Below are 27650 nucleotides of genomic sequence, written 5' to 3' on the forward strand. Positions count from 1 at the left end.
CATTTCTGTACCTTAAAGTACATGTTTTAAGAGTTATTTGGTTATTGAAGTATACCTTTATACTACAAAAAAGAGTACAAGGTGATTGAAATTTGTACCATTTCAGCCCTTAGCTGCCACATCAAAAAGATTTTAGCTCATGGACATAGAAAATACCTATAATTACTATTAATTGAAATTGAGTTACAAAGGGTTGGAATTGGGGGTTAAATCACCAAAAATGATTCCTGGGCGCGGCCACTGCTGCTGCTCACTGCTTCCCTCACCTCCCAAGGGGTGGAACAAGGGGATGGGTCAAATGCAGAGGATAATCTCACCACACCTAGTGTGTGTGTGACAACCATTGGTACTTTAACCTTAACTTTAAATAGTATTCTAATTATAGTTAAGGCATTTAATGTATTTAGTGAGATTATACAATATTAATAATAATAATAATAGATCTTTCTATTACTCAGTCACTCCATGAACTTGCGATATCGCATATTCTGCTAATCACGCCTTGCAACTTTGTGCAAACACTACAATTTTCTTGCATAATTTGGCCAACAGCGTAATTTTTGCCTATCGAATTAGTCCCTGAGCGGCACTCAAAAGCACACGTCAACTGTCTAATCAATACTTATGTTTGCTTCTAGAGTATACAAAGCACATCAGCATGTAACAATATACTGTATCAACTCTTTGTTGCTCAAACGGTACGATTGTCGTTCTCCTGCTTAGCTCAGACCTACTTCATGTTCATGTTTACAGCACTATGCCTTGTAGTATATAAACATTTGGCAACACAACAGTGTCTTCACTTTCTAGTTTACATGTATTCATATATTTATTTAACCTTTATTTATCCAGGGTAAAACAATTAAGATCATGTTCTCGTTAGCAAGGTTGATATGCAATGCTGATTTAGCAATGCTGACTTTTACATGACGAAGCTGTTGAAGTGTGATGATAATCTCTCATCGTCTCTCATTTACTGACAAAATGGTAGCGTTTTTTTTTGTAATTATAATCAATTATTAGTAATATTAGTTATAATTAACTAAAACAGTACTAATTTGAAAAGGAGCTCTGAGTATGTGATTTTACTGCCATCTAATATTTACTTTTAAGTCTGTGTGGTATAAAACAAGTAAAACATCAATACAGTTTGTGTTTTCCAATTTTTTGTTAAAATCCTGCTCTTTTTTAGGGTAAGGTTACAAAGAACACTTGTACACATTGATAACAAATTCTTAAAACTGCAATTTATTGTTATGGAAAAAATTAAACCTTAACACATTGTGTAACTTTCTAAAAAAGCTTATGTTTATAGAATGCGCTTTTACTGCCATATGATGTCTACTTTTAAGTCCGTGTGGTAAAAAACAAGTAAAGCATACAGTATTTGTTTTCCAATTTTTGCTGAAATCTCGTGCTTTTTGAGAGTAAGGTTACGATGAACACTTTAAACACTAACAACGAATGTTTAAAAATGACAACAATTCGATGTTATTGAAAATAAAGTCTTCAAACATCGCAACTTTTGCTTCAGCTTTCTGAAAATTCTAACATTTTAGGCCAAAACAATCACAAAAAAAGAATGCAACATTTTTAGCATCTTTAATTTTTGATCATCATCTCTGTTCTATTAACATTTTATTCATAATTTTTTATCATGATTTGGTTTTATTGTCAAATTGTACTTATTGTTGTGTACATATACTCACATGTTTACGTCATCTTGGCACTACCAGCTGTTTAAGAGCTTTTTTGAGAGTGTCATTTATAATAGTCAGTGGACAGATTTTATAGCTGTATAGATCTACTGTCCTTTAAAAATAAGTCAACACAGTCATGACTGTGGTTAACACAAGTGCGTTTTTCAGTGGCTAGTCAATCGCTGTACTATGACCAGAGTAGTTGTCTAAGATCAATTGAGCTATGATGTTGATTAACCACATTTTTATTGAAAACATGCCATTTAAAGTTACAATAACATCACAAAATTAAATGTCTAGTTTCAACTGCCCACGCATGACAAAATTCAATTAGTAGCCGGCACTTATATTATTAAACATGAGTTATCTGATGAAAAAAAATGGTGAATATATGGCTTTGTTTCCCCCCCACACAGTGGTGTTTAAACAAAACAAATATGTGAGTGACAGAGAGCGGGGCGACACAACACAACCCACCCGAGGTGCAGACAACTTTGGTACATTCAGTTTGAAAACACACAAAAGGTGACAATAAGTCATAAAGTCCTAATACATGCATCAGTAAGCACGTGCATGCAAGTTATGCTGCAGGGAGCTGTCCCTGCTCTTTATTATTCCTGAAAGGCCTCACACATCATGACTGCATCAGCACTAAGGGATATGGACACACACAAAAAAAACAGGAGATCACATAAACAACAAAGCTAAGAGAATCATCTGAGAGGACAGGAGTCTTCATCTCTCTGTCTGTTGTTCATACGAAGACACAGTGGCGAAAATTATTATTAAAGAGAAATACTAGCAAGTGATCCATGTTGGTTGTTTGTATCAAGGTGAATGACATGTACTGTAGCATTGCATTGCCAGGCATCTCACAACCATGAGGACGCCGATGGCTGAAGTTGGGGCTGCTGCAATTAGCGTACCCCCTTCCTGCCCAGGAATCGCAAAACTGCATAGTTGTAGGTGGTAGCCACCAAATACACAAACTGTGAAGAAGAAAAAAGGATGAAGAGGAAGAGAAGTTAGGCTCACTTGTTTCAGTACTAGAGTCTGTATTTGGAAATGAATGTAATCAGTGACTTGGCTTTTTGTGGCTCGAAAAATGTTTTTTTTTTTCATATAAGTGTGAAGTGAAGTGAATTATATTTATATAGCGCTTTTTCTCTAGTGACTCAAGGCGCTTTACATAGTGAAACCCAATATCTAAGTTACATTTAAACCAGTGTGGGTGGCACTGGAAGAAAGGTGGGTAAGGTGTCTTGCCCAAGGACACAACGGAAGTGACTAGGATGGCGGAAGCGGGGATCGAACCTGCAACCCTCAAGTTGCTGGCACAGCTACTCTATCAACCGAGCTATACCGCCCATTATAGCCATTGGGGGCAAACTCATTTTTATTGTAGGCCACAACCATAGGGTATTTATGGCTGCCCTGAGAGGGCCGCATGTTATAGTGACTATAAACGTATAACAGCCTTGTTAAACTATTTGCATGGGCAAACTGTGGTTGATTATTATTGAATATTCTACTAACAGATGGATGGATAACCACCTTTGAAAAACTTTAAGCAGAGCAGACATTTAACTATCTATTATTGATTATAAAAATTTTTTTTTTGGACCAGATGTTGCATGTTTCCATCATATAAGTGTCGAACATATGCAATTGCATGCAGTACATTTTTCTGTCAAAATTGAAGGAACAAATATATTTAGCCAGAAACTGTTTTATTATTTATAGCCTTTTGCAGGCCATAAATGATGTGGCGAACTACATAAAATGAGGCATCGGACCACATAAAATGACATCGTGGACCACATACAATAACGACGCGGGCCACATTAAATATGGTGGCTGGCTGCATTATAATTATGTAGCAGACCACATAAAATGATGATGCCAGCAACTTAAATTAAATGGCGGACCACATGAAATGATGATGCCAGCAACTTAAATTATATGGCGGACCACATGAAATGATTCGGCGACCACATAAAATGATGAAGAGGTACTTAGATGTTATGGCGGACCACGTGAAATGTTATGGCAGACTACATAAAATGATATAGCTGACCTCAAAAAATGAAGTAGCGAACTACATAAAATTAAATGATGGAGAGGGCCACATTAAATGTTGTGGCAGACTACATAAAATAATGTAGCGGACCACAAAAAATTACCAGGAATGGCCATTTAAAATAAAATTAGTTGATTTTATTTGACCACATAGTTGATTGATAAAATAATTTATTTTTCAGTTTCTTTGTTTTTAACGCATATTCTATAACATTTTCTCCTTAAGTTAAGCATTTTGTAGCATAGAAATGGCTAAATGTACTATATATATTAATACTAAAATAGAATTGGTCACTAGATGAGACCAAACTAATCAGATTGTGCTATTCAGTATCGCAGCTACTGATTGGCTTAGCCACAGGCAGAAAGACTACATTGGAATAAATTAAGTTAAAGTTAAAGTACCAATGATTGTCACACACACTAGGTGTGGCGAAATTATTCTCTGCATTTGACCCATCACCCTTGATCACCCCCTGGGAGGTGAGGGGAGCAGTGAGCAGCAGCGGTGGCTGCGCCCGGGAATCATTTTTGGTGATTTAACCCCCAATTCCAACCCTTGATGCTGAGTGCCAAGCAGGGAGGTAATGGGTACCATTTTTATAGTCTTTGGTATGACTCGGCCGGGGTTTGAACTCACAACCTACCGATCTCAGGGCGGACACTCTAACCACTAGGCCCCTGACCAGTGTAATGGTGACTACAGGATGTTATTTCATGTATAGATGGTTCTCATAATGCTGAAAATTTATTTAGAAGGTAATAAACTGTTTTTTTATGCTGTAGCAATAAAAATATTTGATTAATAATTAATGATTCCTACTTCGCTGAAATTCATTTGTTGCGATCATGTCTGGAACCAGTTAACAGTGATAAACAAGGAATGACTGTTTATGTGTCTTTTTTGGTGTACAATCAATGCACAATTTTAAGTGAAATGTTTAATTTTGGGTCATATTCAGTGCATTGTTATTTATGATTTTTTTAAATTTTTTTATTCTGCATGCATTAGCATGTTGCTCCTCATTTTCTTTATGATGTGCTCTGAAATTCACTTTTTACATATAATTATGTGTATTTATTGATTTCCCTATTTAATTTATTTACAAATATCTCACATAATGTTTATCAATCTAATAAAAGAAAATAGAACAACTCAGACGCCAATCAATCCCAGCTTTACAATATTATGGATTAAAATTTACAAATCAATACAAATACAAGACTTATTAAATAGCAACAGCAGTATCAATTTCAATAATAATGATATACCGGCAATCCATAATAGTGATTAAAAACATAAAAAAACAAAAACGAAATTGAATACAATGATAGAAACAATATGTATTATTATTATTGTGGGTGGCATGGCCCAGTTCGTAGAGTGGCCGTGCCAGCAATTTGAGGGTTCCAGGTTCGATTCTCGCTTCCGCCATCCTAGTCACTGCCGTTGTGTCCTTGGGCAAAACACTTGGCCACCTGCTCCCAGTGCCACCTACGCTGGTTTAAATGTAGCTTAAAGATGTAGATAATGGGTTTCACTATGTAAAGTTATTTACATAGAGAAAAAGCACTATATAAGTATAATTCCCTTATTATTATTATTATTATTATTATTTATATTATTATCATCACTTATCATTCCCATCACCAACACAGCCATTAATAATAAAAACAAGCAGTCACAAAGGCTTACACTTGCACTGCATTTTATACGCTTGATAACCGCACTGTAGCTATTATTCACCAGAAGGAAAAAAAAAGGCATATTTTAAGTTAATTTAAAAGTCAAAACATCCATATAAAAGATCCCATATTTTTTTTTACTGATGTCATCTCCATCGCAGGTGTATGTATACCAGTTATTATAAGTTGGACTATCAACTTTTATCAATTTTTTCAGTAATTATGTCTATTTATGTTTAAAAAGTTGACCGTTAGGCTGTAGCAAAAAAAACTTTGATGACTACTAGAACTTGTGAGAACCCCTGCTCTAGATTATGCTTCTTTAGAACAGTGCAAAGGATTCAGTCAAATCTCAAAAATGCAACAAGTATGTGTTTTTCATCATTCTAAAAGATACTATTCAACACATACAAATTCCCTTTGTGTAGGGTATGAATATTATGGGACATAACTTTATATGTGTAGTGTCCACAAATGTTAATTGTGACCCAAATGTATGCAAATAATTGAAATCAGTGCTCACCAGTGCTAAGAGAGTGATTCCAGACCCAGCAAATGCAGCAATGTACAGGTCATATGTAAAGTGAAACTGAAAAAAAAAGCACAATAGCAACAATCATATATAAAGGTACCTCAGTTTTTGTACACCCCACTTTTTGTAGGTTTCAGTTTATAGAGAAAATCTTAGTCCAAATTGTTTGTATACTGTCTCGATTATTGTACGGCCAACTATTGCATGTAACAAACGAGTCAGAATCCCACGCCATGGTGACTTACTCAAGGGCCAAAGAAAGTTGCGAGTAAAAGCATTTTGAAAAATAAGGTGAGAAACACTGATATATTCAACAAAGGGCTAGTAGCAAAGTGCAAAGGTGCTCATCGCCATCTTTACCCACAAAAGTTTTCAATAAATTGTGTTAAATGATCACTTATGTATTGTATTTATCATTTGTGTATTTTGCATTATTTTCTGTATGCAAAATTATACTTATGCTCCATTAAATGTGTATTGTTACATTATTTCTTATAGGCTGCGTTGAGGTGGTGACTTGTCCAGCTTGTAACCCGCCTTCTGCCCCAATGCAGCTGAGATAGGCTCCAGCACCCCCCGCGACCCCGAACGGGACAACCGGTAGAAAATGGATGGATGGATGGATGTTGATGGAAGCAGATCAGAATCATATCTATATTTAAGTGTTACTTCTTTCTAAACTCCTATAGTCATATTTTAATCAGCTAAAGTCTCGTGTGGTACAAAGTGCTTGCATTCGAGTGTCCTTGATTAGAGTCAGAGCGCTGTTTATTCTCTTTGTTGAGACTGCCATTACATTCTTAAGATAAGGAGCACAGCTAGACTGGGGAAACAGCAGGTGGGGAGGGGGAGGAAGGGGAAGATCACGGGACTTCCGGGGGTTTGAGGGGAGACCGAGCTAGACCGATCTGGACCGGGCTAGGGAACGCTTGGGTGCTGGGTTGGTCTCAGGTTTGTCCTCTAAGCTTTGAGAATAATCTACAAAATACCAACTATTGCCTGGAGATTGAATATAAACATCAGCGTATTGCCATAAAAAGAATCTGGGAGAGACTAGCAATTTGAATTCACCATTGGAGGAATGCTGGTCAACGCAACAATTTGGGGGCTTCGTCCGAGATGGCACGCTGTTGATTGATGACTTCTTGCAATCTTCTGGACAGACTCAATTGGCCAATTCAAGGTAAGCAGAACCTTTCTTTTTAGATAAAATCTGCATTAGGAGTCTGTCCTGAAGTCTGTAAGTCAAACACTGTTTTGTAATCCCAAGCACGGAGTGGTGATTTTGATAGATTGATTGCATTTTTGCCCTGTCCGCCATTTTACATAATAGTTGTACATAGTGGTCAACTCATGTCATTGTGTCTTGAATCTTTCATCTGTGCCTGATAAAGTTCTTGGTTAAAGTCCGTCCGTATATTAAATTTGCAAGGTTAAAGTCCTTCTGAAGAATACGGTAAAGTTCTTGGTTAAATTCCGTTCGTATTTTTAATTCTGAGGTTGGAGTCCTTATTAATAATACGATAAAGTTGTTGGTTAAAGTCCGTTCGTATTTTTAATTCTGAGGTTGGAGTCCTTATTAATAATACGATAAAGTTGTTGGTTAAAGTCAGTTCGTATTTTTAATTCTGAGGTTGGAGTCCTTATTAATAATACGATAAAGATTACCGTGACGGGCTGCTTCACTGACGAGTAAGCAAATAGTCGGGTGTGGTTCGCCCTGGGGATTTGGTCACCCCTAATAGAGTTCAAGGTTAAAGTCCTTATGAAAAATACGAGAAATACATTCTCGGGTTACGGATGGGGCATGAGAGACACAATGACCACAGGGTTTGACATGAACAAGTGTGACAGATAGAAATGTGATGGCGGTCGGGGAGGAATGTGATGAATCATTACTGTTTGATGATCAATTGAATGTACGGTTGTCGACAATGGAATTAGCAGGTACAGTATAAAAATAAAAAAAAGAGAACGTTCCTTGAAAGGGTTAAGAGGGAGTTTACAATACTCGAAAAGTCGTGAACTCAAACATCTGGTAAAATAAGGAAATAAAAAATAAAATAAAATAAAATAAAATAAAAAAGTAACTGGAAGTTTTATGGTAGGTGAAACGCAGAGAGAGTGCTCGTGTTTGTCTGTGCTGCTGAGTGTGTGAGTGTGCGTGCGGGAGTGCTTACGCGTGCGTGTGTGTGTGTGCTGCTGCGTGTGTGTGTGTGTGTGTGTGTGTGTGTGTGTGTGTGTCAAATGACCCGCCCAGACTTTGACTAGGACACCGCCCCCTACTCCAGTGACAAGAAAAGGAGGTATTAATACGCCCCCTCTAAGATTAATCCTGCCTCCGAAAATTAACCCCTTGTACACGTCTGACCATTTTCTCCGGCAGACATTTTTGACACATGACATTAACAGTTTGGACATACTACAATATAAGTCTCTTGCCGATGCATACATGCAAGCCATTGTTGACCTTGCTTTCCCACCTGTACATCCGGGAGGGAACCATTGGCCAAACACTTTGGACAAAGTTAACCCTGATATACACGGTGCCAAAAACAACATATGGCAGGGACATTTTATTCATCCCATGCAAAATAGGGCTAATGACAGAGCAACAAGGAAGCAACTACTTAAATTACAGATCGCCGAAGATAAAAACTCAAAAGAACCAAAAGGTCAAAAATCAGATAGGGTATATTCAGCTGTGGGTGACCTTGCTTTTGAGTTCCAACAGGTGGAGGAAATAATCCTCAACAGACGTGAGACCAGACGTTTGGACTCGGGTGGTGGACAACACAATAATTCAAAGCCAGTCCGGGGTGGAAACTGTTACATCTGCGACCTGCCGGGTCACTGGCAACGTGAATGTCCTAACTCCTCTGAACGAGACAGGCCCCGGTTTGCAGCCAGAGCATCATACCGGCGTGGCAAAGCACGCCCACCGCAGGAGCCCCAGCAGGAGAAACAGACTGGCCCCCTGCTGGACATGAGTGTCAACGGACAATGTTATCAGTTCGTGATTGACACTGGCGCCACCCATTCGATTCTGAATGCAGAGGTACCAAAGAAACTGTGTGCTTCCTCTTTAAAGGTCGAAAGCTTCGCTGGGGTCACACAAAGGCTGCCTGTCACCAAACCACTTCCGGTTCAGATTGCTGGACACACATTAAAGCACCCCTTCGTGATTGACCTGCACACACCCTGCCTAATTGGTAATGACCTCCTTTACAGACTGTACCCTGACATTCAATATCGCACAGAAGGAACCTTTCTGGTGTTACCTGACGGCTCAACCACCAAGCTGCGACACCACTACCAAGGCTCCTCCATGAGCTCATACCACAGCCTGAAACAACAGGAATGGCTGACATCCAACTGCTCTAACAGTGAAAACCCTGACTGACTGAGATGCTTCCGTGTGTTCTGCCACCCGACTCGCCATATGTTATGATTATTTATATATGTTGGAACTCAAGGTGTGGCTGCTCATGTTGACCTATCTTTGCAACAGCTAGCATGGTATAAGATGGACACAATAGTGTCCCACATTGTTCCCTTGCTCTCTGTCTCGCCTACAAAACCAAAGAACTCAGGTCCAATGATAAGACACGGCGTCGCTGCCAAACATTACACCGACACCCAAATACCACATTTTCAATTGTTTAGGTTTAGCCCATGGTTATGTTAAACACATAACTATGGGCTGCACTTTAGACACCTGTAGGCTACGAGGAGCTAGCAGCTACACAACAGCTGAGCTAAAACGACACATTACACATTTAAGCATATCAAATAATTATAGTTGCTCATTACATACACAAAGTTGCCATGGCAGAAGTCTGATAGAAAATATTCAGTAACAAACGTGTCCGCATCATTACAAATTTCTACAACATGAGCTTGACTTAATGAATTATTGGTGCCACCAGGTGTGGTAAAAATTCAAAATACTATTGCTAAAGCATCCGCCATAAGGGTAGTATTTTTCTAGTATTGGTGACAATATAAATATAAGCATATTTTGTTACTTTCCCCATATTGAATAAATTACATAAAAGATAGGGTTTAGTTGAGTTTGAATTATTTGTGATATTGCTAAGGTGTCCCCTACCCTAACAACACCCCCCAGTGGACCATAGAGGCTAAAGAGACAATCATTGACCTCAAACATGACCTGTCCTCCGCTACTTGACTATTAGCTGACATTTTTCTTAGATGTTTCTGAAAGTGATAGTATGACTAACACAGTCCTTTTTTCAGAAACAGAAGGGGGTGAGTGAGGGTGGATACAGACTCCTTGGAACTAAATCGACAATCATCCGACTCTGACACATTCCATAGTTTTAACGTTTTTACCGTGGGTAAGAAGTTATAACTAATTTTAATTTGAAAATAACGATTTTACACATCGATAGTAGTTTAGTAGATCAAATTTAGAATATGGAGGAGGTGAGGGTGAACCATGTATAGTCTTTGATTTCACTGATATGATCAATACGGTACAAGGGAAAAGGTACGTACTGACTTGTGTTGACAATCACAGTGGTTGGCCGGAAGCAACAACAACCTCAAAACAGGATGCAATATCAGTAATTAAATGACTTGTGAATGACCTAGTACCCCGACATGGTTTCCCCAAAAAGATTAGGTCAGACAACGGCAACCATTTAAAAAAATACTCACTTAGCCTTGGTCGAAAAGGCTTTCGGACTAGAACACAGGTTTGGGGTACCATCCTGAGTCCCAAGGCAAGGTTGAAAGGATGGACCAGAACATAAAAAACTAATTGGCTAAAATCTGTGCACAGACCAAATTTAATTGGATTGACATGTTGCAATTAGCGTTAATGATCATTCGAAGGTCCGTGAATAAAACTGTTTTACTGCCCTTAGAGTTTTTCACCCTATGAGCTGCATACAGGTCAGCCATTCACAGGACCAGCAGCCCCCCATGGAAGGAGGACTCAGCGTAAAACCAAACTGGTATTTTACACAAAAAATTGCAGAATTTGTGTGCCAGTTCTTCTGTACAGATTCCCTTCAGCCCGCTGAGAGGGTCGAGATCAAGGTCATCAAACGCAAGTGGACGGAGCTCAGGTGGACTGGTCCCTTCAAGGTCGTGGAACGGACGTCCCATGCCCTTCGACTGGCTGGTGGAGGGGACACCTGGTACCACCTCTCCCTCTGCACTACAGCTGAAGAACCTGACAGATCACCAGGGGATGTCATTGCTGACATCGCCACAACATCTGCCCCTCAGCCCAGGAGACGAGAGAGATTTTCTACCTACATTACTCTTTTCAACTTCTATATTGTATATGCTTGTGTGAGACCAATCCAGTATGCTAAATGTTTCTTAGTTTTTCTTGCTTGTTTGCAGCATAACTATCTGTGTCGTTACATTAAGTGAAAAGTTTGATGTTTATCCCCGTTTTGTTACCTAAATTACTCTGATATTGATAGACAAAAGGCAGGATGTTACACCCGGTAGTGTTCCCTGACGGACTGGTGCTTGGGCGTGTTCTACTGTCTTTGTGTCTCAGTTCATCCTTCCTGACGACAGTGACTGACAAGTGTCTAAGAACATACAGCGGACTTTAAATAGACTGGGTCAAAGGGGATAGCAAGACTTATTTTTGACCTGTGCAGTGTGATTAATTACGGGGGACACAATAGCTATTACCGTGGAAATAACCTCTATATTTGTTACGACTCAACCCTGAACCATTGGTGTCGGATGCAGACAACATACTCTGGTAAGTTGTGCCCATCGTCCCTTTTATGTGGTTTTGGGGCTTGACCTGACTGATACAGACGCTAAAGGAATTATTAAAATTAATGTCCTTGAGAGGGCGTTAACTACCTCTACACCCTATGTAGCACATAAAGTACCACCCCACCTCGGTGGTGTTTCAAAGGCTCACATCTGTGCGTGCTAATGACATCACCACCGAAGGCCTGGTAACTTTGACTTTGACCTTAGGAGCGGGAGCAGACAACCTGTGGCTCAGGTGAATGCCAAAACCTGAGTGACTGTGTTGCTTCTTCCGCTGGACGTCCCTTTTCCCACACTTACCCCGCCCCTTTTAAGTTGACTGACATGTGTACCCTTCTGTTGACAATGCCACCCGACTTCTTCCCTTTGTGGCCCAAAAGCTGAATTACACGCGTTTTCAAATTACAGGACCCTCTTCGTCCCCCAACAAATTGAGTGACATCAACCGTTACTGGTGCACCACACTGATAGATGGCTCTAGGATAGGCCCTTGGGCACGAGCTGACTTATTCTGGTGTTGTGGGAAGCACAGATTGTACATTAGAATCCCGACGTTAGCTGTTGGGCTTTGTGCTATGGTTAGACTGGTGACCCCACTCACCAAATTAACACCCCTTGGAACTCCTGTTTCAGCGGCCTCTCTAACTCCCCGCCGCCGTTGAGACTAACCAACCTGACTCGTGACGCCGTTGAGGGACTTGCTGAACAACTTGCCCTGACCTCCCTCAGGGCCGTTCAGATCCGCATAGCCCTTGACCGCATCCTAGCCAAGGAAGAAGGAGTGTGTGCAATGTTTGGTGACCAATGCTGTACCTTCATTCCTAACAACACTGCCCCCTATGGCTCAGTTCAGAGGGCCTTAAAGGGCCTCCAGGCCCTGTCTAGGGACACATTAGGCAGGTGGACTGACCTAATTAAGTCTGTCTTGGTCTCCATTCAGAGTTTTTTTTGGCCATCATAGCCTCATGCAGTTGCTTTATCGCCCCTTGGGCTAAGTGTCACTAAAGGGGGTCTAGCAAAGTGGTAACTTTAAGACTTTCGAGAATTGTTGGTTTACTTCCCTGACCATGACGACATTGACGTGGACTCCCTCCATCTATCTCCCATGTAAATAAGCTGTTGTTTTATTGCTAGCTTGCTTAAAGAAAGAAAAAAACAGCACCTACTTTAATGTGGGGCGTGCTTTATAAGTTTTGTACAAGTATTAAAGATCTTATTAGAAGATCTTAAAGGGGGATGGATGGAAACAGATCAGAATCATATCCATATTTAAGTGTTACTTCTTTCTAAACTCCTATAGTCATATTTTCATCAGCTAAAGTCTCGTGTGGTACAAAGTGCTTGCATTCGAGTGTCCTTGAGTAGTCAGTGCGCTGTTTATTCTCTTTGTTGAGACTGCCATTACATTCCTAAGATAAGGAGCACAGCTAGACTGGGGAAACAGCAGGTGGGGAGGGGGAGGAAGGGGAAGATCACAGGACTTCCGGGGGTTTGAGGGGAGACCGAGCTAGACCGATCTGGACCGGGCTAGGGAACGCTTGGGTGCTAGGTTGGTCTCAGGTTTGTCCTCTAAGCTTTGAGAATAAACTACAAAATATCAACTATTGCCTGGAGATTGAATATAAACATCAGCGTATTGCCATAAAAAGAATCTGGGAGAGACTAGCAATTTGAATTCCCCATTGGAGGAATGCTGGTCAACGCAACAAAATGTCTTAGTTTTTTGTACGATTGGGTTTGGTTCGGACCGTTTGGAAAGGATTACTAATAAAAATTGAGGTACCACAGTAATCAATTTATTGTGCGTATTAAAAAAACTAAAGACAGCATTTTAAAATACTGCATACAAGCGTGATATGTAAATAATGTACTCACCTCGCTCGTTTTGCAAATAGATGCCAAGGTCATTCCACAAACCTTTCCTGGCATAGCATTCCAAGGAAGCAGCCCTTTATAAAGACATGACATAATAGTAGTGACATATCACATAGCAATATTGGATAAAGATGCCTTATAAATCATTTCAATAATTTCAATTTTAAAATGTTCAAAGAATCCAGGGTGTTGTCATCTCAATGATTTTCTAACTAATTGAACAACTAGTTTAGCATCTAGTCCCCAATGATTAATTGATTGGCTGGAGGGATCACATTAATATTCTCATCAGGTGTGCATGCGGTCAGTCATTATAGGAGCATCGCACCATATTGCCTGGCGTCCATGCAAATCCATGCGTGCTGATTTATGCTGGGGGTCGTTTCGGCCAAGATGTTGACGTCATGGCAGGTCTGCTCCATGTTGAACAGGAAGTAGACGGGAATAGCGGTGAAGGCAAACACGGCCAGCCAGATGAAGGCCAAGATATACGTCACGATGACAAACTGTTGAAATAAAAAAAAATGGAATGTAAGGTCAGGGAAACGCAGCACACAGCCTCTGGTTGCTGTGTGATGAATGTGGCATCATTAAGTCAGCATAATTCTCCTTCTTTGAAATACAGTGGTGTCTCAACAAATGAAAATATGGGGTTCAGACAATATTATTTATATTCCATCATTTTTTGTATTGCTTTATTTCCATTTATATATATATAGTTTATTTTATTTATTTATTATCGTTAAATATAAATATATTCATCACCATTACATAGATATATATGTATAAATTTGTGTATACACAATTACATTTTTAAATTATTATTTGATTATTTTTTTATTATTATTTAATTTATTTTTTATTATTATCAAATATATTTTTCATTATTATTTCTTAAAAGTCAAGTTAAAGCTATTATTACATAAGATTTTGGCTTTCTCATCATTTATAGTGTGGTATGCTTTCTATTTAGATTTTGTGTGAAAAGTATCAGCGATGGGATGAATTAAAATGACTTTCCATGACGTCCTATTGAAAATATTAGTGATGCACCGAAATCCGGGCCAGCAATATTTTTTAGCACTAAAAGCAGACTGCCGAAACTGGATGTTATGATGGCATATGCAGAAAGCCCGCTCTTTTCTGGTTTAATCAATCAATCAATCAATCAATCAATGTTTATTTATATAGCCCTAAATCACAAGTGTCTCAAAGGGCTGTACAAGCCACAACGACATCCTCGGTACAGAGCCCACATACGGGCAAGGAAAACTCACCCCAGTGGGACGTCAATGTGAATGACTATGAGAAACCTTGGAGAGGACCGCATATGTGGGTAACCCCCCCCCTCTAGGGAAGACCGAAAGCAATGGATGTCGAGTGGGTCTGACATAATATTGTGAAAGTCCAACACATCAGCGAGAGTCCAGTCCATAGTGGGGCCAGCAGGAACCATCCCGAGTGGAGACGAGTCAGCAGCGTAGAGATGACCCCATCTGATGAACAGGCTAGCGGTCCACCCCGGGTTTGGAGCAGAGTAGAAAAGAAAAGAAAAGAAACGGCAGATCAACTGGTCTAAAAAGGGAGTCTATTTAAAGGCTAGAGTATACAAATGAGTTTTAAGATGAGACTTAAATGCTTCTACTGAGGTAGCATCTCTAACTTTTACCGGGAGGGCATTCCATAGTACTGGAGCCCGAATAGAAAACGCTCTATAGCCCGCAGACTTTTTTTGGGCTCTGGGAATCACTAATAAGCCCGAGTTCTTTGAACGCAGATTTCTTGCCGGGACATATGGTACAATACAATTGGCAAGATAGGTAGGAGCTTGACCGTGTAGTATTTTATACGTAAGTAGTAAAACCTTAAAGTCGCATCTTAGGTGCACAGGAAGCCAGTGCAAGTGAGCCAGTATAGGCGTAATATGATCAAACTTTCTTGTTTTTGTCAAAAGTCTAGCAGCCGCATTTTGTACCATGTGTAATTTTTTAATGCTAGACATAGGGAGGCCCGAAAATAAAACGTTACAGTAATCGAGACGAGATGTAACGAACGCATGGATAATGATCTCAGCATCGCTTGCGGACAAAATGGGACGAATTTTAGCGATATTACGGAGATGAAAGAAGGCCGTTTTAGTAACACTCTTAATGTGCGACTCAAACGAGAGAGTTGGGTCGAAGATAATACCCAGATTCTTTACAGAGTCACCTTGTTTAATTGTTTGGTTGTCAAATGTTAAGGTGGTATTTTTAAATAGATGTCGGAGTTGAGCAGGACCGATAATCAGCATTTCCGTTTTCTTAGCTTTGAGTTGCAAAAAGTTAGCGGACATCCATTGTTTAATTTCATTAAGACACGCCTCCAGCTGACTACAATCCGGCGTGTTGGTCAGCTTTAGGGGCATGTAGAGTTGGGTGTCATCAGCATAACAGTGAAAGCTAACACCGTATTTGCGTATGATGTCACCTAGCGGCAGCATGTAAATACTAAAGAGTGCAGGGCCAAGAACCGAACCCTGGGGAACTCCGCACGTTACCTTAACATAGTCCGAGGTCACATTGTTATGGGAGACACACTGCATCCTGTCAGCAAGATAAGAGTTAAACCAAGACAAGGCTAAGTAGGTCATCCCAATACGCGTTTTGATACGCTCTAATAAAATATTATGATCAACAGTATCGAAAGCGGCGCTAAGATCAAGAAGCAGCAACATAGATGACGCATCAGAATCCATAGTTAGCAATAGATCATTAGTCATTTTTGCGAGGGCTGTCTCCGTAGAGTGATTTGACCTGAAACCGGATTGAAAAGGTTCACAGAGATTGTTAGACGCTAAGTGTTCATTTAGCTGCTGTGTTACAATTTTTTCGAGGATTTTCGAGATAAACGGAAGGTGGGACACCGGCCGGTAGTTTACCAGGAGATCAGGATCGAGGTTAGGTCTTTTGAGTAGAGGATGAATAACCGCTTTTTTGAATGCTAGGGGAACAGTGCCAGAGGAAAGTGATAATTTTATAATATTTAACACTGATGGACCTAGTAATACAAAAAGCTCCTTGATAAGTTTCCCAGGAATTGGGTCAAGTAAACATGTTGTTTGTTTTGTCCGATTTACACATTTTGACAATTCCTCCAATGTTATTTCATCAAAGAGAGAGAAACTATTTTGGAGGGCGGTATCCGTCGTATATACAGTCGTATTTGAGTTAATAGAACCCAGTTGTAGCTGAGATGCATTGTCTTTAATCTCTTTTCTAATGACTTCAATTTTCTTATTAAAGAAATTCATAAAGTCATCTGCTGAGTGGGTGGAGCTACTGGGAGAAGTCCCTTGTTGGGTTAGCGATGCTACTGTACTAAACAGAAATTTAGGATCATTTTTGTTGAGGTGGATGAGATTTGAGTAATATTTAGCTTTAGCTGAGGTAAGCATGCGTTTATAAGTTATTAAACTATCACACCATGCTTGATGGAAAACCTCAAGTTTAGTCGCACGCCATTTGCGTTCCAGCTTTCTACATGATAATTTCTGGGCTTTAGTTTTTTCTGTAAACCATGGGGTACGCCTTTTAGGGGCCCTTTTTAGCTTTAGCGGTGCTACAATATCAATGGTGTTGCGCAGGGCGTCATTAAAGTTGTTAGTGAGGTTATCAATAGAGCCCACATAATTTGGGAATGGTGCCATTACCGAAGGCAGTAGGTCAGTAAGAGTCGTCGTTGTGGCAGCATTAATGTTGCGGCTGCTATAGTAGTTATTATTATTATTATTAGTTTGTTGACAATGAGTCAGAACTTCCAATTTTATAAGGTAATGATCGGACATTACTTTAGTGTACGGGAGTATCGTAACTTTAGAGGTGGTGACACCCCTGACAAGCACTAGATCTATCGTATTACCGTTGCGATGCGTGGGTTCATTTATTATTTGTGTAAGACCACAGCTATCAATTATAGTCTGGAGCGCCACGCATGGAGGGTCCGATGGGGTATTCATATGGATATTAAAGTCCCCCATTATGATTATATTGTCGGCGTGCGTCACTAGATCGGCAACAAACTCTGAGAATTCACTGATGAAGTCCGAATAGGGCCCAGGGGGGCGGTAGATAACAGCCAGGTGGAGAGGCAGCGGTGTGACAAACCTCAAAGTGAGCACCTCAAACGAGTTATATTTATTATTTAGGTTAGGTGTAAGATTATAGTTTTCATTGTATATTAGTGCGACACCCCCTCCCCTTTTAAGAGGTCGGGCAACATGTGTATTGGTATAGCCAGGAGGAGATGCTTCATTTAGCGCAAAAAAATCGTCTGGTTTGAGCCAGGTCTCGGCGAGACCAACGACGTCAAGTTTGTTGTCTCTAATGACTTCATTAACTAATAGCGTTTTGGAAGATAATGATCTTATGTTTAAAAAGCCCATATTATAGGTAGTGGGCTGTTTTGAGGATTGTTTGTTGAAATTATCCGAAGTAGCAATATTAATAATGTTGCGTTTATTATGCGTATTGCACTTTAAATAGTTTCGACCATATCTAGGAATTGATACGACGGGGATATTCAGATTGTTTGCTTGATGTTGCGATAAACTGAACGCATCATAGTTAGCTACCTCAGTACAATGTATGTCTGCCTCTGACACGGTCACAAAAGAAAAAACATTATGTGAGTTGTGTTTTATTCTAAGAGAATTGCTATGTGTGCAGGGATTATCCAGCCTGACGCCGGCTAGTTCTAGTTTAAATGGCTTCTTACCCGGAGACTCCACGCTTCTTTGGTTAGCTTTTCTCTTTGTTGTTAGCCCAGCTCGGCATCCCCGCTTCTGCTTCCGCTCGCACCGCCTATGTCGTCTCCATTGGCGGTCACCGCTAGCACTTGACTCCGCTGCTACAAAGGCTGCTCGATGTAGCCCACGAAGTATTCCCATGCTAGCGAGGAGGTCCACCGTACATGCATCTTTCAGTATATATAAAATGTGATGGATTCAAAACACTAAAATTTACAGTACAAGGGAAAGTAAAAGCTCCATATGCTCCACTTTCATAATGTTTTATTATGTTGTTTAAAAAAAGACTGTTTAGCTGAAAAGTAATTGTTCTTTTATTTTCTATAAAGACATTTCAAAATAACTTTTATACATCCCAGAAAGACCTGTCGACAGTTATAGTAATATTTGGCATAATAATTTATTTTGGTGTTTTGGTCTGGTTTTCTGCCCTGGTTTCTTCATTTTTGGTTTTTGGTTTTTGGTTTTGGCGATGAATTTTCATTTTGTGCATCCCTTGAAAATATGTTGTGATATTTGAACAACTTGGTAATGATCATGCTTGACTTTGGAGGTTCCACTGTCATAAATACAAAGCATAATTTGTTAATCTGTAGGGCGATAGTGATGAAAAGTTCAGCTCTTTTTTGAGAATTTTGGGCTGTTTTTACAAAGCCGTTTAACTTAAATCACTTCCTGTTTACGATTCTCATGTTGGCAGTTCACCATTAAAAACGTTTGGAAAAGCAATCGAGTGTTTCCTCAAACCACACCATTGGTGAAATCCGCAACTGCCACAACACATTCATTTATCACCATTCAAATATAACAATTATAATATAATCAAAAACAATAATCAAAATGACACCATAGCCAAAATCAAGGTAACATAACTACAAACTTAACCAATGTGAACACAGCATATTCAAGCATTAAATAAAAAAGAGACAAACACAACAAATGTAGAAACACATATTTTTACAATGAAGTTCAGGGTGTGCATAGTTCATTCAACCAATTGCAAATGTGGAAATATATAACTGAACAGTTTTTTCTAGTCTTAAGTGAAGATTGGCATTCAAAACCACTTCTGTTTCAGGGGATTTAACATATCTAATACATCTTCACATCTACTTTTCACATTTGAACTGATGAGGCACCTGGAAATCGGTATCGGTTTTTGATAGAACCAATTTACGGAACGTTTGTGTGTGTTCATGTGGTAATAATTGTTAACTTGTTTGATAATAACATCTCTATTCTTATTTTAACTTTTAACAGTGAGCGGATAACGATTACTGTACTGAACAGTTGCTATATCTTACACTTCTGAGTCTCATTTGCAGTATTCATTCATTTCAGTTTGTCCTAGATGTGTTGCCATAGCCAGGAAGTAGTCTATTGGCATTAAATTGAATGTGCCAGTCTTGTCTTTTGTTGAGTCCTAATAAGTGTTAATACTGTAAGTATTGTACTTATTACACACCAGCTGTTTGATTGTAACATGTATCTTAGTTGTATTTCTGAAATTTGGAGGTGTTGGAATAATCATGTAAAATCGCTAATGCTAATCAGTAGTTTGTATATAGCCTGTCCAATGAAAATTAGCATCCGGCTAGCTTAAAATTGGAGCCTTACTTTCAAGTGCTTTCTATCAGCCATGCTTGCTTTGTTTGCATGGTTAATTGTAGCATTATCTGGAGGCAGTCCACTATGAAGACCCCTGTTGGCCCATCAAGTGTTTGAGCTGGTGTTTAGTCTGCAACCGGATGTGACGCAAACATGCAAGCGAGGTAGGTATGGGCACCGAATTTTGTACTTTTATTGGTACCCATCGAATTCTGTCGGTACTACCGGGTATCGATCCACGTAAAATCAAATGGTACCATATTTCAATAGTTTTGTCTCTTGTGACGGCATGTCTGGTTTTGCAGACTAAACACTGGCTTAAACAGCGAGGAAACAATCACTCAAGCAACACTCACAGCGGACTCAGCTGGACTGCTTCCAGGTAATGTTGCAATTTTCAATGCCAACAAAACAAGTATGCCGGATAGAAAATGGTCAAACATAAAATAAGGCGGCACTTTCCAAAATGCGCTAGCTTGATGCGAATTTACATCACTACTTGTTAGCATTAGCAATTTTACATTGCGATTTCAACACCTCCAAATTTAGTAATGGAAATTACAACTAAGATGCACATTACACTCAAACAGCTACAAAATAAACACTTTGTAGTTAGAGGTGGTGAAAAAATAATCAATGTTACGATGCATCTCAATCGGACATGGACAATTATAAAATCGTTGAGTAAACATCAATAATCGATAATTTATTTATTTATAGTAAATAAAATAATGCAGACAGTTCTAAAATTTAGCTGACTGCAGCGAGCCACCTCACCATACAGCTTCCTTATTATTAGGCACTCATGTTCCAGTTTTGCACACATTTCCATTAATTTAATAAATGTGGGAATTAATTTAACTGTTATTTATTACAAACGCACTGTTTTTTAAAGTTGCAAGTGATATGCTCTTATTTAATGAAACTAAAAAAAAAGTAAAACTGCATCAATATATATATATACTGTATATATAATAGATGCATTGATAAAAGTTAAAGTTAAAGTACCACTGATAGTCACACACACACACACTAGGTGTGGTGAAATCACCCTCTGCATTTGACCCATCCCCTTGTTCCACCCCCTGGAAGGTGAGGGGAGAAGTGAGCAGCAGCGTTGGCTGAATAATTTTGGTGATTTAACCCCCATTTCCAACCCTTGATGCTGAGTGCCAAGCAGGGAGTTAATGGGTTCCATTTTTATAGTCTTTGGTATAACTCGATCGGGGTTTGAACTCACGACCTACCGATTTCAGGGCGGACACTCTAACCACAACGCCACTGAGCAAGTCTATATATATATATAAAATAATCGTTTTTTAATCGAATCGTAATCAATTTGTGAGGTGCCCAAAAACTCCCACCTTTATTTGTAGGTCAACATAAGACTAGACCGGTGGTACATTCAACTTTATGGCAAAGACTAGGCAACACGCTGTAGTGTGTACACTACTGCCATTTACGTCTGGGAATTGAAACTGAACGCAAAGTCTACTACAGTATACAATAATTGCAAATAAGACCAACAAATTTAAATAAGAAAACAAAATATATCTACTGGACAGCATAGTTATCATCATCAGCTCATTTTTAAAGTTACATTAAGAGCCGATTTCATCATAAAACAATCAACATTTATCAATAGGGCTGTGAATCTTTGGGTGTCCCACGATTCGATTCAGAATCGATTCTTGGGGTCACGATTCGATTCAAAATCGATTTTTTTTCAATTCAACACGATTCTCGATTCAAAAACGATTTTTTAATTTTTTAAAATGAAAACAATACACAACAATACCATAATAATGCAATACAATTTCAAAACCAAACCCAATTTTGCTGCCGGTGGTGTTAGTGGATGATCCTTTTCCTCTGATAACTGTGGGTGGTGTCTGTCCAAGTGAGCGCAGGGATTTGAAGTATTCCCAAAATACTTAACTTTAGCGTTGCAAAGTCTGCAAATTGCATGAGTCATGTCAAGCCCTTTCTTGCCACGGTAAAATCCAAAGTGTCTCCAAACGTTTGCTTTCAAAGCCTGCGGAGGCGGTTGTATTTCTTTAGGCTGCTGTCACGCCAAATTTCTTCCCCCCTACATAAACCTTCCCCCACCCCCATTTACTTCCGGGGCTGCGTCCAATAAAGTCACAAAGTTGCCGGGGTGTCCTTAACCGGCACGCGACTGTCCTGTTTCGCGCCTGTACAAAAAAATACAATAATCGATTTCTTCAGATTCCAGCAGCTGTCAAAGACAAAGTATCCTTCCAGCGACGGGCAGTCAAAGCCGAAGTGCTATCGATCGCTGTCAAAGACGTAAGAGGAAACATGACCACGGAAGTAAATGGGGGGAAGGTTTTTGTAGGGGGAAGAAATTTGGCGTGACACTGCTCTGTGTCTTTTTCTTATACCTGTATTTTAGCGGCAACACAACAACACTACACTGTACACTCCCCTTAGTACTAGCTAGCCACCAGGTAGCAACGCTGCTTATTGCGCAACACCTACGGTAGCCCAGAAAGCTCATACACATTGCCGGGAGCGGGGGAAGAAAATTGATTTTTGAAAAATGAGAATTGTTACTGAATCATACAACGTGAGAATGGCAATTTGAATTCAAATCGATTTTTTCCCACACCCCTAGCTGACATGCAAGCAGAGTAGTAGATTTTTGTAAAAAGCTTTTATAATTGTAAAGGACCATGTTTTATCAACTGATTGCAATAATGTAAATTTGTTTTAACTATTAAATGAACCAAAAATATGACTTATTTTATCTTTGTGAAAATATTGGACACGGTGTGTTGTCAAGCTTATGAGATGCGATGCAAGTGTAAGCCACTGTGACACTATTGTTCTTTTTAAATTTTTTTTTATAAATGTCTAATGATAATGTCAATGAGGGATTTTTAATCACTGCTATGTTGAAATTTTAACTAATATTGATACTGTTGTTGATAATAATAATTTTTGTTTCACTACTTTTGGTTTGTTCTGTGTCGTGTTTGAGTCTCCTCTCAATTGCTCTGTTTATTGCAGTTCTGAGTGTTGCTGGGTCGGGTTTGGTTTTGGAATTGGATTGCATTGTTATGGTATTGCTGTGTATTGTTTTGTTGGATTGATTAATTAAAAAAAATAAAATATATATATATATATATATATATATTTTTATAAAAAAAAAATAAAAAAAAAATCGATTTTTTAAAAATGAGAATCGATTCTGAATCGCACAACGTGAGAATCGCGATTCAAATTCGTATCGATTTTTTCCTACACCCCTATTTATCAATATACACTAAAGCCGGGTTCCCCAACCTTTTTTGTACCAGGGACCGGTTTAACGTATGCATTATTTTCACGGACCGGCTTCCTACGTGTGGCAGATAAAAACAGCCAAAAAAAAAGAAAAATTTGCCTTTGGCTACAATCTGGCACATTACCATTTTATATGTCCATTAATGTGCATTGTCCCATGTACTATAACAAAGGAGCTGTAATATACATCTATTAACAATCTTATTGGTGTGTTTAGTTAAATTTAGTCAGAGAAAATGCGGTACTTTATAAATTAATGTAAGTGAATGTTTCTGTGCGGCCCGGTAGAAAATGCGTCACGGACCAGGCCCGTGGTTTGGGACAACTGCACTAAAGTACGGAAAATTGGTACCATTAAGAACCAGTATCGATTCCCAGGTACAGGATAATCGGAACCGTATCTGTTCAAACGTGAAAGGTACCCATCCCTAAAGACAAGTAAAGTTAGATTTTACATGAACGTGTACTTGTTAGTGCTGACAGAATGAGGCCGATAAGGAAAAAAGTGCTGAATTTGGTACCCATGCACCCCCTAAACATGTCTGCATTCAGCAGGGCCAAAATGATCTGATGAAATTACGTCCCTTCTCCCTTGCACCACCCCCTTCTCCTCACCGCCTCCCCTTTGACCTTGCACTCACCGTCAAGCTCAGGCACCGCCCACATTGGGTGCTCCTGAATTCCCCGAAGGTCTGCTTGACTGCGCTCGTGGTGTAAAAGCCTTCAGCCAGCAGCAGGATACCATAGAGGAAGAAAAATGACGCCAGGCCGTAGATGACATACTGGAAGTATTGGACACTGGGCAGGGGGGGAGGGGTGGGTGGTTCAGTCAGACAGAGATGAAGCTATGGAGGACAGAAAATGATGAGATGAACTCACAAGGATGCCAGGACCTCATAGTCGTGCTCGTTGCGGGCGAAGTGAGTCTCGACCAGGATTTCGGTCTGGGTTAAGGCTTCGTGCCCGCAGCCGCAAAAAAGAGCCACGCCTGCATAGAACAGCAAGGTGGCCACCAGAGATGGGTAGGGCACTGCCCCCAAGCACCGGATACAGCAATCATAACAACCTGAGGGGGCATAATATATCAGCACACAGGCGGCACACACCGCGCATAGAAGCACACAGCACATCTACGCCGCGCTGGGGAATTATGTCACCCGGCGGGAGAGCTCGGACAAAATGTCTGCCTGCCAACCCATCAACACACACCAGGAAAGAACAGAAAAGACAACGAGCAGAAACCCAAAACGGTGTGCACTCTCCCCGGTGTAAGCGGCAGAAGCAGGCAGCAGACAACCACAGTGTTAATAAATCAAAGCGCAGGCAGAAATGGGATAAAAGCAAGCACCTAAGGCTTTGCAAAGCCAAGGCTGCCTGACCGGAAACATGGGCTGCTTCGGATCCTGTACTCCACAACAAGAAAAGATCCCAAGCGGTCCGTCTGCCTACTGCAAAATAACGCTCATCTGAAATGCACGGACATCCAGGCGCTTCTCCGCGAGCTGGCCCGGCCCTCCTTCTTCTTCTTCTCGCGGCGGTCACAGGCGTCGCCAGCCTGGTTGGACGCTGACTTCACAGGCTGGAGGAGAGAGCGTGTCTTTGTGGCCAAACATAAGGTAGCTATTGTTTTGGCCATTAGACAAAGGGCGGTGATGTCAAGCAAACAAAGAGCTTGGTGCAACACGTTCTGGTAAGATGGGGGTCATCGGGTCGTCAGGCCATGCAGGGCTGGCTCACCCTGGTACCTAAGTGTGGCGTTTGTGCAAGCATTCACAGTATGTAATTATGCCAATTTACTGTGAAGTTACCATGATTGCCGCTGTCTAAATATTGATGCACACCTTGCTCACACTGTAAACATTTTCATTGTAAATTCACAGCAAACAGCAATCTACTATGAAATGTCTTGACAACAATTTACTGTAACTGCAGAGCTGCGATTTTATGGTTAATTACGATGAAATAAAACTAAACGTTGTAACTTCCCAATTGTATTTTTTTATAGTTAATTACATTAAAATGATAAAAAATGCTGTAACTTCACAATTGCAATTTTACAGTCAATTGCTCTCTCGGTTTAACACCATACCGCAACTGACTGTACAAGAGTGCAATGTAGTCTACGTAACTCCTGAAAGACAAAACAGTTTGAAATTACAGTAATTGGAAGAGAAGTACAATTGTAATATTTGACTGCGAAATAACGAGGTGGCGACTTGTCCAGGGTGCAGCTGAGATAGGCTCCAGCACCCCCCGCGACCCCGTAAGGGACAAGCGGTAGAAAATGGATGGATGGATAACAGTTAATTGCTGTGAAATACTGTATAAGGATCATGTCTTTTTTACAGTCATTTCTTGTAAGGTTATAGTCCAATTTGATTACAGTATGTTACTGTGAAAAAATACTGCTCAATGCTGTAAAATCATGATACATTTTTAATGACAATTTAGGCACATGCAATTCGTAGAGAAGAGGGCTATATGGCGGTGGTAATGTTTTTTGTTCAGTTGGTTTTCAGCTAGTCTCGTTCTGAGACCCACATGTTCCCATGGTTACATTTTATTGGGTTGAACACATGCTCATTTATTATTATTTTCAAAATGGCCTTCGAAACCCATTTATTTTGGGGGGTAAACATGCTAGGCTAAAGGCTACAAGGAGCTAGCAGCTACACGACGGCTAAGCACATAATAGCACACAAGCTAGACGTACGTAAGACGTGTCCTTAATTGAGCAATATTGCAGTCTGATACAGCACACATGTCAATATTTAAGGGCAATGTGGGGTGGCATGGCTCAGACGGCAGAGCTATCATCCAGAAACTTCAGGGTTCCTGGTACAAATCCAGCTTCTGCCATCACATTGCAGTTGTGTCCCTGGGCAAGACGCTTCACCCACTTTGCAAATGGAAATAAGCAACTATGCTATAAACTGGCTTATTTACAGTCTGTACAGCAGATTGTTCCTTAATGTGCACTGTTCTGAATAAAGCAATCAAAATAAATACATACATGAATACATAATAATGATGATACCTAAACAAAAATACACCTAATTACATATGTAAGGATATCAAATAAGAATATCAGTGACAATAAAAATCAATCAATAACATTTTAAAATAATTCCTGTTTGGATCTATCAATAACCTATTTTCCAAATATTTGCATGTCAAAATAAAAAAAAAATGCGGTTGGGGTGGGGAGACGAAGGGGGAGTTGTTCTGGACAGGTCTTTTGCCTGTTGGTTTTGCTTACATTGTTCTAAATAGAAACAAAGGAGCATTGTGCATGTACTTACTGTATGTATATGTGTTTGTATCAATGCTAAATAATAAATATAATACAAGAAAAAAATTAACAATTACATACAATTATGTAATTTTGAGCTGGTCCATGACCCACCTGCGGCAAACCAGTTGAGTAACACTGTTTTTTGTTGATTTGAAGAAGATTAGTATGTCAGAAAATGGACCTGGAAGAAGTGAATTATGGTAATTTTCTAATTCATACCTATCATGTGCATTGTAGTACTGCAGCACTGTGTTGAATCAGCAGTTACATTATCAATAGCGTAATTAAGTACAAACATTGCACTTATGGTGCATGATTGCAATGCAATATCCAAGATCAGGAATTACATTTAAAACACCACATTATTGAAATTTACATTAAGACGTTCCCAAGCAGCATTCATAATACATGATAAGGAGATATTAAATATTCTGCGCACTCACCCATGTCCACAAAGAAGTTGTAAGCTTATTGAAGTTTCTGCCAGGCGGTTTGGTGACTGTGATATGAGGATATGAGAAGTTATTCCCCGTCACTCCTATATGAATCTGACTGACGCTTTTGTCTCATCAACAATAGATAGAGCACATCTCCCCAAGTGACATCTTAAAGTCACAAAGTCCCATTTCAGCTGCCAGACATTATTTATAGAGCTGTGGTGGATTCAGGGTTGGCGACAGAGGCAAGTCACACATTTCAATGTGAGCTTCTTTTATTGGACTGTTTTAAGTGCTTGATTAGGGTACATTTGAATGTTTACACCAACCATTGTTAATATTACAGGAGCGTTAATACATTTGATTGACATTGTCAGAGAGATAGTCATTGAACAACATGTTTATTTTTGTGATTGTATTTGTAGTTTGAAGTCCAGTAGAACAGCACTGAGCTGTTTTTGATGTTTAGATATTCATCTGCAAGTGAGTCAAAATATTAGACACACATCACAATATGATAAATGATAAATGGGTTGTACTTGTATAGCGCTTTTCTACCTTCAAGGTA

At 39.7% G+C, this 27650-nt stretch overlaps 1 protein-coding gene across 2 annotated transcripts; it reads right to left on the reverse strand.

Annotated features, from left to right (window-relative positions):
* Nucleotides 1-1927: 1927 nt before the first annotated feature.
* On the reverse strand, nt 1928-27201 carry LOC133650550 (myelin proteolipid protein-like). 2 transcript variants are annotated; one of them, XM_062047913.1, is made up of 7 exons: nt 27089-27201; nt 24230-24416; nt 23992-24148; nt 13976-14153; nt 13648-13721; nt 5989-6054; nt 1928-2689 (listed from the first exon to the last, which is right to left on the reverse strand). In XM_062047913.1, the coding sequence occupies exons 1-7, from the start codon at nt 27090-27092 to the stop codon at nt 2618-2620; spliced, it is 738 nt and encodes a 245-aa protein (XP_061903897.1). In that variant the 5' UTR covers nt 27093-27201; the 3' UTR covers nt 1928-2617. The 2 variants fall into 2 exon arrangements, with proteins under 2 accessions (XP_061903897.1, XP_061903896.1); XM_062047912.1 differs by lacking the exon at nt 27089-27201 and adding an exon at nt 24699-24924.
* Nucleotides 27202-27650: the final 449 nt, after the last annotated feature.

This window comes from Entelurus aequoreus, linkage group LG05 (assembly GCF_033978785.1).
Source record: "Entelurus aequoreus isolate RoL-2023_Sb linkage group LG05, RoL_Eaeq_v1.1, whole genome shotgun sequence".
NCBI lineage: Eukaryota > Metazoa > Chordata > Actinopteri > Syngnathiformes > Syngnathidae > Entelurus > Entelurus aequoreus.